This window comes from Atractosteus spatula, chromosome 15 (assembly GCF_055471065.1).
Source record: "Atractosteus spatula isolate fAtrSpa1 chromosome 15, fAtrSpa1.hap1, whole genome shotgun sequence".
NCBI classification, from domain to species: Eukaryota; Metazoa; Chordata; class Actinopteri; order Semionotiformes; family Lepisosteidae; genus Atractosteus; species Atractosteus spatula.
The window spans coordinates 10690652-10703114 of NC_142720.1; the positions used below are offsets into that span (position 1 = coordinate 10690652).

At 38.0% G+C, this 12463-nt stretch overlaps 1 protein-coding gene across 2 annotated transcripts in view; it reads left to right on the top strand.

Annotated features, from left to right (window-relative positions):
* Positions 1 to 237: 237 nt before the first annotated feature.
* The window catches only part of macrod2 (mono-ADP ribosylhydrolase 2), a 605869-nt gene continuing 593643 nt past the window's right edge, over positions 238 to 12463 (top strand). The window contains exons 1-3 of one of the 2 annotated variants that reach the window (XM_088933999.1): positions 238 to 429; positions 5070 to 5180; positions 11463 to 11567. In XM_088933999.1, the coding sequence (XP_088790125.1) occupies positions 393 to 429; positions 5070 to 5180; positions 11463 to 11567 (253 nt within the window). In that variant the 5' untranslated portion in view covers positions 238 to 392. The remainder of the gene's footprint in view (positions 430 to 5069; positions 5181 to 11462; positions 11568 to 12463) is intronic. The other variant, XM_088934000.1, reaches the window with a different exon arrangement.

The following is a 12463-nucleotide window of genomic DNA, read 5'->3' on the forward strand; positions in this document are numbered from 1 at the left end:
ATGGCTTTAGTATTCATTCTTGCGATTTCGGCACCACCAAACTTCAGCCGCCGTTGCTACACAACCCCGGACTGTAGTACGGATAAAAAAAAAGCGTCAACCTATCCTGTATTATGCGCCAGCTCTTGTGTTTGAGTGCCATTTGAGCCCTCCCATAAGCACCCCGCTTCCTGGTATAAACCGGCCAACCAGCGGCAGCAGATTGAGTCTTTCGGCACGACTCCGGTTAGGTTGAGCAGGCCGGGGGTCCTAGTATATTTTGACTGCTTCTCAGGTGAGGCATTTCGCTCAAGAGCTGTTTCACTTTCTCCGAGTTTCCTAACACACTCGCGGTGAGCCTGGGGCTGATAAACTCAAAAAACAATACTCACAAGCCCAACCATCACGGCAACATGAGCAAAAAGAAAAAGGACTGGAAGGTGGAAAAAGGTAAGCCTTTTTTTTGTACCATGGCATATAATTTAGCACTGTCTCAGTGCTTCTGCATCCTGAACTGAATCATCATAATTACAGCTACCATTTCTTACAGTTTAACACATCTGAGCATGCTGTGTGCACTGCTTGAGATGCAGCATACCAACAGAGTACTACAGCAGCACAACGCACAATGCTGTTGAGGCAAATGTCTTTCCAGAATTTTATGTTGCAGTTATTGCATGACATTTGCTTTATCTGAAACATCTCCAGTATAGCATGCATTTACAACCAAATGATTCAATTGCAGGTTGATAGTTTGTTTATTGACTAGGCCATTGATTCCCCCCCCCCCCCAAGTTCACCTGTTAGATTGACCATGACATACACGAGAACCGAGGTTTTATGGAGCTGCATTATCAATTCAGTGCGCACGTAACAGCTTTTCGTTATAGTACTTAATCTTGCTATATAAACTAGAAAAAGTAAAAGAAAAAAGTTTAGAAAAATAACGGTATAAGAATACCACAATGGTTTTGCTTAAGTATGGTTTGCATTCCTGCAAGCAGTTTCCTAAGATTTAGGACGGTTGCAAGTCGTTAGTTAGCCAAGTTTAACATCAATTAAAACAAACGACTGTCGTTTGGGGGAAAAAGAGCTGCGTATGGCATGAAAAAGGCACTCACAGAAATGTTATAAATGGCCCTCTTAAGCGTCTAAATTATTGAACAAATAACTTTATCCAGAGCACTTAGATTAGAAAGCAAACTACGAGCAGTTTTGGTTAAACAGCAGTTTATCGAAAGTAAAATTTTGCTTGGCTTGTGCTGGAGATGAACGTTTTTGACCAGATAAAGGACGGGTGTTGATACGCAATGGATCATGTAAGAAATCTTGTATACAGGGAAATAAGCTCATTAATTAGACCCGGGCTTGTTGACCTGGTGCTGAGAATCCACACAGCTGCCGGGGTAATGTCACGTGCGCTTGAATTGATTGAACGTACAAGTTGCATGGTTGGAATCTTTGCAGTTTGTTTAATGTTTGTAGATGTGATTCTGAACCGAGACCAATTAATCCTGTTGTTAGGCCAATTAAGCGTTCAGTTGTGTAACGGCGCTAGACCGAAGTAAAATCCAGCATGCGTTTGGGTACTTCGGACCAAGACCGGCATCTCCAGACCAATAGTAAATGGCAAGCTCGCATCGTTTTATACTGTATATGCATACTGTATATGCAGTATTTTACCTGCCATGGAACTCTGTGACAGCAGTTCTTCGGTGTGAGCTTTCTGGAACGTCTGCAGGATCCTGACAAACTCCGGACAGGTACAGGTTTCTATGTCTTCTGTAATCAAAGTATGCTCCGCAGGATTCAGCTCTAAACGTGACATTGGCAAGTTCAGTCTCCTTTTATTGCTTGCTGATCAAGAGAAAGAAGGGGTTTACTAAACGATGGTTGGACATTTTAATCAGCCACCCTGAAGTTGAGGCCAGCTTGCATCAGTGTAAGTGGACTCACTGCTGCACATGGAGGTCTTTTTGGTACTAACCACTATGAGTTTGGCATGAGGAGATGAAGACCTGTCCCTTTTTGAATGCTCATTCCAACACATTATGTCCCAAATGATGTGAAGGTAGAGTTCACCATGTTATCACCAGATGTGTAATTGTTTGCCAGTGAATACAGCTGGAACCCAATTACTGGAGTCCCACATGATGTGACTTCCAGGCAATCTCCATCATTTCTGGATGTCTTTTCAGATTCACATGAGTGTATGCAGGGCCACAGATGTAGGCCTGCCTTGTGAAACCACCTGGCTGGCTCCCTTCAGCGGGTACATTCTGATACCTGGTAAAATCAGAGGATCACTTTTCAGCCCAGGAACTGTGCTGAACATCACTGAAGTGCTGTTAAAATGTGATCTTGCTAAGAGGCTGTGAATCTTTTGTGCTTACCCGTTATCTGTCCTGAGACCAGTATTTTTGTAGGTTCAGGAACCTTGCAAGGAAATGTGCATTCATCTGGGTAGGACTTATATTTGCATCAATGAAATGCAGATGCTCCATTGTGCTGTAGGGCTTAGTTTGGGGATCAGATTTATTTTCAATTAAGAGGTTACAAAAGTAAGTGATACCACAAGCAGAGCAGTATGGTGGCAGTATTAATTTCAATAGGTGGGTCTCTGAGAAACATCACTCATTCACATACATAAAGGTAAAATAACAGTGCTTTTTGTAGCGTGGTAAAAAGAAAAATGCCAAAAGAGCTGAAACTAGACTCTTGTGGTATCCCTCTCTATAAATCACCGAACAGCTAAGATGCTTACTGGCTCCATACATCCACTTTCTAATCCGTTCTTCCATTTCAGGGTCATGCAGGAGGCAGAGCCTATACTGGCAAGCAAGGGGGGCAAGGCCAGGTACACCACGGGTGTGACGCCAGTCCATCGCAGGGCAGACAAATACAGACGTGCACACACTCACACTTGGGGCCAGTTTTCCAAGAAGCCCTTACTGACTCCAGAACTGAAAATTCTCACCAAAACTCGGTCATCGAAAATGGAAAATCCCAAGTATCACGGTCCTATGATTCATTTTATGGTTGCTTCCTTCCTTCTCGTGCTGTCTTGTTGAGCGCCAAGTGGAAAGGCAAAGGGTCCTCGAAGACATTGCATACAGACTGACTGCTGGAAGCGTCTGCTTCCTGCGTTTTTTTTATCCATCACCTGACCAGTTGTCTTCTTTCAATTGGTCAGGTGATGAAGGACAGGCAGGTCATTGCCCACAGCTTTCTGGGGAATGTGGTTCACACGAGAACTGTCATTTTCTTTACTAGTGTGTAATCGTGATAGGATCTATGACTGAAAATGCTATGCTAAATGTGTGATACGGGTATAATTAGAGTTGTGCAGCTCACAAAGGCTTCATTCTTTTTAATAAATCTTTTCAGTATATTGATTTATGTGATTTACCAAATCATTTGGTTTAGTGAGACTATAGGCATTGAGTCTAATGAGTCAACACAGGACGTGATTCAGTTTTGATCCCAGAGCTCAGTACTTAAAGGATGGAACTTGGAAACTTGAGTCAACTGTGATACAGTAAATGTTAAGCAACTGAATTTATTTGGCTGGTTATTTCAGGCAGCTGTATTGATCCAGCTTTCCAAAAATTCACAAATTCTTAAATATTAATTCTTAAACCTTGAATGTATTGTAGGCTTTGCTAATTTTAGGGGGTTTCAAGTGTAGGCTTCAGGTTTTCAGGATATTTTACATCCTTAGTAGTTTTGTTAAAATAATTCTAAGACGCTTTGCAGAATAAGGCTGTTTAACTTTATGTACTAGTTATAGAAGTAGAGCAAGAGACTTAAGCAGAAACTTCAGCCAGACCTCTCACCCATTTCTGACCTCTCTTTGTGTGGAAAGTCTCTCACAGCCCAAAAGGCTTGGAGGGAATATCACTACAAGGGGATGAAGCTGTCTAGAAATGCCACCAAAATTATGTTAGTATTAGGTGTTAAAGTGCCATAATTTTTCTTGCATCATCGTTTCTTTCTGAAAATACAAATAACCTAATATCATTATATAGTATATATGATCCACTTCCATGGAAGTTATTTTGAGTTGTGGCACTGGTCCACAATTAAACACATTTTAGGTAACTTAAAACTCTCAAATGGTAAAAACTGGCATACGGTGTTAATTTGGACAAACTTAGTCATCAGTTCATTCAGTGCTAGTAGCATAAGACTTCTAGACCAAAGACTTCACAACCCTCAAGCTCTAAAACTAAATGTTGGTGTTCTTCGAGAGTGTAGATTATTGTTCATAAGAAGTGTTATGTAAAGCTGAAAATAATATTCACTTGGGGCTGTCTGGATGGCACAATTAACTTTTGATCCCTTCATTGCGTCTATTATAGACATACATTTCCTAGTGACACAAAAATTGTCCAAGATCTCAGAAATAGGAAAATATCCTATATTCCTCTCTCTTGTTGTTCCAAACATGCACAATGCACAACTCATTGTGCTTTCATGTAACTTCTAAATAGAAACAAAAGCTGCAATTGTGCCTCTTCACTAAATAATAAATATTGCTAACAGCCTACTTAGGAATAATGTAATAATCCATTACAAGCATATTTGTGTTAAAGCACTGACTGGAACCTGTCAGAGACAAGATTATTTCTATATCTGACAAGTCTTCGGGAAATGTAAGAGGTGGTCTTAAATTAAGTGGTGAAATATTTAAATATTGCGTCTTTATTTTAACGCAAATCCTCTGGAATCCTAACAGTTATTTAAAGCATTAATGCTGCTAAGAATTTCTGTAATATAAAAATAAATTTGGACCCATTCCTAAGATCTGATTAAAATCAGTCTTTTCTGGATTTATGGCTGTTCTTTCTGCTGCTGGGCTTTTGTGGTTGTTCAGTCTGAATCGGCTTCCTCGCCTGTAATACACCTCTGTTGAGATTCATCACTTGCTAGATACGAGATTTCAAATATGTTGTTGCTGTTCAAAAGCTTGCAGTCAAAGGGCTAATATCTAATATCTAACTTTCAATTCAAAAGTACTTTGGAATTCCAAAGCTGTTTCTAAACTGCACTCAATTAATTTGTCCCTTTTCATCTTTTTGTCTTTACAGAACGTCTACAGAGTCTGGGACTTGAAGAAAGGCGCAAAGAGTACCGAGGAAATTATGTCCCACTGGAGAAAATTCCCACTTGGAAGAAATCAAAACAGGAGAAATGTAAATGTAAATACTGCTCTTCTAAATCTGTATTATAATGATATTTTCCAACATGGAAAAGGTTGCTAATTTTCACTTTTCAAATGTCAGGATGCTTTTGCTGTTGTTAAGGTGCTCAGAAGTATAACTCCAAAATATTTCTCGTTTCATTTGTTTAACCCTTAATTGCAGTTCTACATTTAAAATGGATAAGGATAAAAGCGTAGAACTTACTTGCCAGTTCTTAATGAAAATTAGTGTATTTGAGATTTTCCATCTAAGGTATATTAACAGGCTTAGATGTTCTGTTAGATTTCCTCTCATGTCTGTCAGTGCTGGGCTTGCTGAGACAAGGGCAGAAGATGAATCTTCACATTGCTCGTTCAGGTGTGTTGATACTAAGGTGGGTTTATAATAGACCGACAGTGATGTTGTGGGGCACATGGATAAAATCGGGATGTTTAATTGTGCATCTTAAATCGCCCCAGTTGCTGGTACAATAGTAATTGATACATTACAGGTATATTCTGCCCAAGTAGTCCCTTAAAAGAAATGTAGCATGATGATGGCAGTATGCACAACGTATTGATTGAACTGATGTGTATGAGCTATAGTGCTCTGCTTTTGTGCTCCATTTTGCAGATTAGTCTCTTGTCCGAAAATCGAGTGTCGCAGATCTGTGCAGGAAAATCAAGCTCGACAGCTGCCCTTTGATCAGAAGGCACAGGCATTGGAATTATTTGAGGTCTTTTCTCTCTGAAAACTAGCATTGACTAAGCGAAGCATTGTCAGCTGTTTACAGAAGAGTAGCTTTGTCTCTACAAAAACAGTGAGGAATAAAAAGTTAGTGACTGAATTTATTGTAATTGCATATCGGTTCCTGAAAGAGTTTGCATTCCTGATGGACTTTGCTAAGTGATTGAGCATTACATGTATTAAACTCTTTATTTTACAGCATGCTTAAAAATTAAAAATGAAACAGACTTAAGTTTTGAAATCTTATTTTTATGATGGATCTGTGGTAGTGTCAAATCCAGGTAAATAATGTCGACAGCTACAGTAAGTTATAATTATTGCTTGTTTGTTTTGCAGGTGCTGTTAATGACTGCAGTCTGGATGCAGTGAAAGTGTGCTGAAAAATACATAGGGGACTTAGGCTGATTGTATAGTTTTAACAATATTGATTTGCTAGTACCTAGATTGAAAATGTGCAACAGACAGGTTCTGTTTGTAAACTATTTAATCATTCTTTTTAATGCAGTTCATAGGCTATAGGTAAAAGCTTGTAGTCCCCATTCATAAGCGTTAAACTCCAGTTATGTCTTTGGAATTCCCTTTGTGGGTTGTCAACTTCTGTACTTCAAGTTTTATAGGCTGTTGTATGTCGGCAGCACCTAAAATGCTGTTAAACTACTTAATTTAAGGCACTAGTTATTTCATCTGGATTGTTAGTTGTACAATGAAAACCTGCAGGTACTGGAACTTTGGGGTGAGATATCCTGCTCTGGAGCCCTGGGAATGCCTTTCCAGTTAGTCTTGTAGGTCACCTGCAAGTATTTGTAGAGCATTTATAATGTATATTGATCAATTAGGTTGTTTGTTTAATCTAGGGATCTCTGAGCTTTGAGGGCTAAAAAGACTGTTTTTTTTTAAATAATATAACAAGTCCCCTGCTTAGTCAATAGCAGTGAATTCCTTCCAGCTCTTTAGAAGCTGATTTACAATCTCCTGGCAGAGATTTTCCCGAACCAAGGTTGGGGATCCCTGCTGTGAAGCATGTCCAAGCTTTGCTGCTACCCATCTCAGTGGTTATGGAAGAAATTACTTTCTCCGCAGTAGTCGGACTTTTTTTTTTCTTTTCCTTGTCGTTCTCTATTCATTTTCCCTGGCCTTCACTTGAATTGCTCTCACTCAGTGTGACCTTTCTGGCTTAGACAGGATGTGGCTTCAGGGTGCATCTGAACCTGAGTTTATTGGGTGACCTGGCCAGTAGTTGTTCAAGCAGCAGATCTGGATTCTTAAAGTAACTGTGGTGGGATCTCGGGAAATGCATCGATAGATTTCTGCTTAAAACATATAAAAAATGCTTTTTAGGCTTAAACAAAATATTTTATGTTCCCCAATATTGAGATGGATATTAATAGAATTTCAATTTCAATGGAGTTGAATCTAAAAAAAATGAATAAAATGTTTAAAAATTAAATGAATTTAATCAGAGATTTTGATATATTCTATGGTCCGTATTTGTAAACTTAACAAATGGATATTTGCACATCTATAGTTTTGTGAGCAGTAATTTGAATGTTAAACTTTAATTTGGATCTGGACTGGACCACGTCACTGTTTTAATCTCATAAACGTATATCTGACTACGTTTTATGCTGGAAAACATTGTAAGAAACAGTGGTTTCAGGCACTATTGATAATGTTAATTTCATTTAAGGTGTGGTATACTTTTAAACCCAGTCAGTGCTTCTCTACTTTTCATGGTCTACTTAATTATCTGAAACCGTAATTAAGGCCCACACTTACAGACCTGTGGGAATATACATATGTAAGGAACAAGAAGAGGTAATTCCACGTTGAATAGAAGACGAAGAAAAAAATGCAGTGTTTCGACTTGTAGCAACACATTCTTCACATGCAAACTCAGCTTTTGATTACGTATCAGAAATTGATGTTGGCACCAAATCAGCAATTTGAGTCTGTGTGAAATCTTCCGTTTTATTTTGAGGAAATTTAGATTTTGAGAGAGAATGTAGGTTTTCTTTAAGTCACAGATGCTAGTTTTAATACAACCATATGGAAAAAACAACAACTTGGTTCACTAATGTTGTATTAAACTCTTCCTTAAAATTTAGACTTTAGCAAAAATTGTCAATGGCTGTAGGTCACATTGCCTATTCAGCTGTGGCTGAAACTTTTCAAGACATGTCTGAAAATAGATGAGGTGTTAAAATGTTTTGTTTAACTTGAGTTTTCCTACAGTTCAGTTTAAATGGAAATTCAAATCCTGGGCTCTAAGGGTGGCTAGATACGCTGTGATGTGAGATAATATAAAAATTTAATTCAAAAGGGAGGAAATCTTTTCAGTTGGCTCCAGATGTTAAAGCATATAAATAAATCCTAGAAACACAACACCAAATTCTTCTATTGTTTTACCATAGCCATATCTGCTTATCCGTGGAATTCAAAATCAAATTCTCGATTATACAGTAATATTCAGGGCAATAAACTAGAACTGTACTTACAAAGGCTAAATGGGGGGGGGGGAAATAACAATGCCTTAATTTCTCTGAAACACTGGGCAAAGTAAAACTAGAAATTATAGAGTTCTGGAGTCTTGGATAATGTGACTGGGTAAACAAATGTTTTTTTTCCTTGAATGTGCCACACATAGACACAGGTTCACTTGAGTGGGGGCTTTGTATAGAGGGAGCAGGTGGCAATAAATGTATTTAAAGGCCAGGGGAGTAGTGGTCTTGGCATTGCTTGAATTTAGTGAAATACCACTAAAACCAATGTATTTGGGTGATCTCCCCTTTGTGTTAATGGAGAATAAATATGGGTATGTCTTGGGTGTTCTCCTGCAGGCTAGTAAGAAAGCTATTTGAAGAAAATGGCATTTTGATCACAAGATGAGTAGATTGAAATTCCAAAAGCAATTTATGTACTAGAAGAAGTAACTTTGCTCTCAGATTGCAATCAGGATAAATCATGAAATATTAGGCTGTGTGGATTTCTTTTGTATTTGATTTTAGATCTATAATTATATATCTTTTTGGCCTCAGATTTATTGACACAATGTAAATAGTACAGAATTTAACCACTGGAAATTAGAAAATAAAACTGAGTATTTTCTTTAAAGGGATTTAAAATGTCTGTCTTGTAGAGGCAACCATGGAAAATGCAAATCAATGGTAATTCAGTTAATATTTGCTCCTCATCCTTCTGCAAGTGTGTTTTGTAGTCATTTCAGCCGTTGGACCCTTATTATTAATTTATTAGGCTGTTGCTTTTTTTACCTTATTTCTCGCAGATCGCGAGAGGGCAGTAGCACACAGATTGAGAAACTGTTTCAAGTTAGTTGCTGAATTTCTTTGTCTTCACTGCTTATTTCTTTTCTGAGATTTGGGTTTCAAAGGCATCACTTGACACCTTCTCTGTTTTTTTTTTTGAAAAATCACAAGATTCTATTTAAATTAACGCAAATGGAAAACAAAAGTAAAATTTGAACAAGTTCGTTATCCAAGAAAAGAGTCTTTAAACGGGTAACAAAATAATTGTAAAACCACAAATGAAATATTTTGTCTTGAACTGGTGTTTTTTTTACTTAAGAAAGATTAACAAATCAATACATTGCCTGCTTCTCAACAGTTACAATATATTACTAAATTTCCTTCCAGCTGGTTGGGAAATCCTAAACAATTCTATTGAGCGGGGAGCACTGTACTCGTGTTGACTCTGCTAAATCTACTGTCTTTTGTTGCAAGATGGTTGGACCTCATCCTGCTGATGAAGTACACATGTGATTACAGGCTCATAAGTGGTTTAATTGGTGAAGGAGGGTGTTGTGATAACAGTCTCTAGTCCCAGGCATTTCCAGTCTTAATCTGGGATATGTGTTTGACTGACTGGAATATCCCAAGTGGTTGCCTATAGTTGGCCTGAATGATATAGGGTTTCTGCTGGACTGAGTAGCAAAGCAGTGATTCCACTGACCTGCAGTGTTATTTGTGATAGTTGTCTCCAATTTGCTGCTTTAGCTCCATGCACTACTAGTAGTACTGTTGTAGTATGAGGAGATGCAGATGGCTAGGAAGTGCATGTTTCAGATGACATCTGGGGACTCCAAAAGTAGAGGCCAGTGAAAAGAAAAGTAATTGGCACTTCATTATGTAAAAACGTTGCCTTATTGAAGCTGTGTGACTCTGGAGTTACAGGTAGTTCCAGTTTTTGTTTAACCCTGCCTGAAAGTGTAGCATCACGTGGATTTTATTTCATTGAGGTGTTGAAGGCTTTTTTCCAAATTGTTCTTGGAAACTGAATATAACAATTGCGTGTTAGTTACATATTCCTACTTTATAGTTCAGTTTCACTCAAGAATTGTTTCTAAAATGCATTATGTACAGTACATTAAATGTTCCTACCTTGCTCTTTGGTACTGTAAGATTTGTTTTTGCATTAAATGGTTAGATTGAAAGCTATTGAGGAATGACTATGAGACGCATGAATTCTTTAGCAGTGTATTTAAAAAGAAGTACAATATTACGATTAAGTATAACAAGTAAATGTTAACGTTGATTGCAAATAACTTAAATTTGATCAATTCTTCCTTTGATCTCTTGCTTCCCTCTTGTTGCTGTTGAACATCCATCTGTTATTATCAAGTTTCTCTTCCTGGAGAGACCAGTGGCTTCCAGAGTCTATCCTGGGAGCGCCGGGCAGAAAACATACAGTAACTGAGCTCTGCCCCTGGAGAGGATCAGTCAATCACAGGGCAGCAGGCAAAAGGACCATTTGAAATTGCCAGTCAAATCTAGTTCGAGTAACAGGGTTCAGTGTGCAAGAGATGTCAGCCCACCCTTGAAACTTGCACAGTGTAGAATTCCGTCATTAGTCATTTCTGCTCTTTTGCAAATTTTCAGTTTAGGAATTCATCCACTTGCAGTAGCTTGTGGAGGTGAATGGTGATTAGCAGAAATGAGTGGAATTGCCTGTCAAAGTTACCAAGATACATTTTGAAATTTCTTATAGTGATTTAACAATGTTTGTGTGAGTGGACAGGGTTCGTTGAGACTTTACCTTCTGATATTCAGTCTACTTTTGAATAAACTGTACAGTCTTAGTTGTTGTGCACATTGTTTTAATTGTGCCAACATTAAATTTAATAACTCAATGTGCATACTGTTGCTGGCTCGGTGAAGACCTTTGCTGAAGTTTTTAAATATGTACATTGCCCACCTCTAGGCATGTCCTATAGAGCAATTGGCAAATTGTTTCCATATGGTATTATCAAAATACGATACAAAAGTTTCTCTTCAAGGAAGCCTCTGTTTTTTCAGCTCTGGCCTTGCAACATTATTTTGCCTCCGCGAAATCCCATGTGTGTATTGAAATTTGTTTGGAGATTTTGTTTTATGAGCAGTTGAGTGAAAAGGAGTCCAGATAAGAATGAACCCTGGACTGGATTTGGCCACCTTACAGGACATTCTCTGAGGCGAGATTAGACTGAAGAGATCGTTCTGTTTTTTTCAGCTTTTACTTCAGTTTTGGTACAGGACTCACTCAGGCTTGTTTTTTTTTCAGATAAAGAAGAAGTGTCTGAAGTGGCAGCATTTCATCTGAGTGACAAAGTTTCCCTCTACAAAGGAGACATCACTACCCTTGAAGTTGATGCTATAGTGAATGCTGGTAAGTCACCTTCAGGGATCTTGTTTGATGCTTTTATGTTGAGATGGGTTAGTTATTATATTGCTCGAAGACAGGTAGAATTTCATCCTGTTGAAATACTGCATGAATTCCTCAGTAACCAATATAGTTGCTTTATATGATTATATCTATCTCTATCATTGACATAATGTCCTGTTTTAGTGTCCATCTACAGGTAGTGGACAATAAAATGGAAACACCTGGGTAAATAAGGGAAACCAAGGGCTTCTACACAGGTGTGCTTAATATAATGAAATAACATGTGAGAGGTAACTCTGTATTTGACGTGAAGTGTTTCTCATTGTGCATTTAATCAGCTCTTCCTAGAGGTCTTCAAAAAGTGCTAATTCAGTCAAAATCTGTTTCTTGCCCTCAGGAGCTTTTATGTTTGCATATCTGGGTTGTCATTAAATATGAGACTTGAGTCTCTGGAATTGATTCTGCTGGCTGTTTTCCAAGTCATATCTTCAAAATTCATTTAATAAAAAAGTGATCCTAAACTTAGATCAGATTTATATACATTGAAAAGTAGTGGATTGTTTAATATAATGAGTAAACGGTCCAGTGTTCAACTATGAAGTACTTTAACATCTTTTGCTTATATCTGTAGTGACAATAATATCTTGTTTTGTTCAGCCTGAATCTCTTCAAGTGACTTTTTTAAATTTTAATTTGAGTAATGCACAGAACACAGACAACAAAATAAAACCTTACATAGGTAAGATGCACCATGCTCTTAATAAAAGTACAACTTGAAGAAGCCAGTGATATTTTTTATGGTCAGGCTATGATTCTGTTTGTACAGTATATCTAGATTGCCCTCTTGTGTAGAATATGGGTACTGCAGACCAGAAATTAATATTACAGTAAGTGCTTCA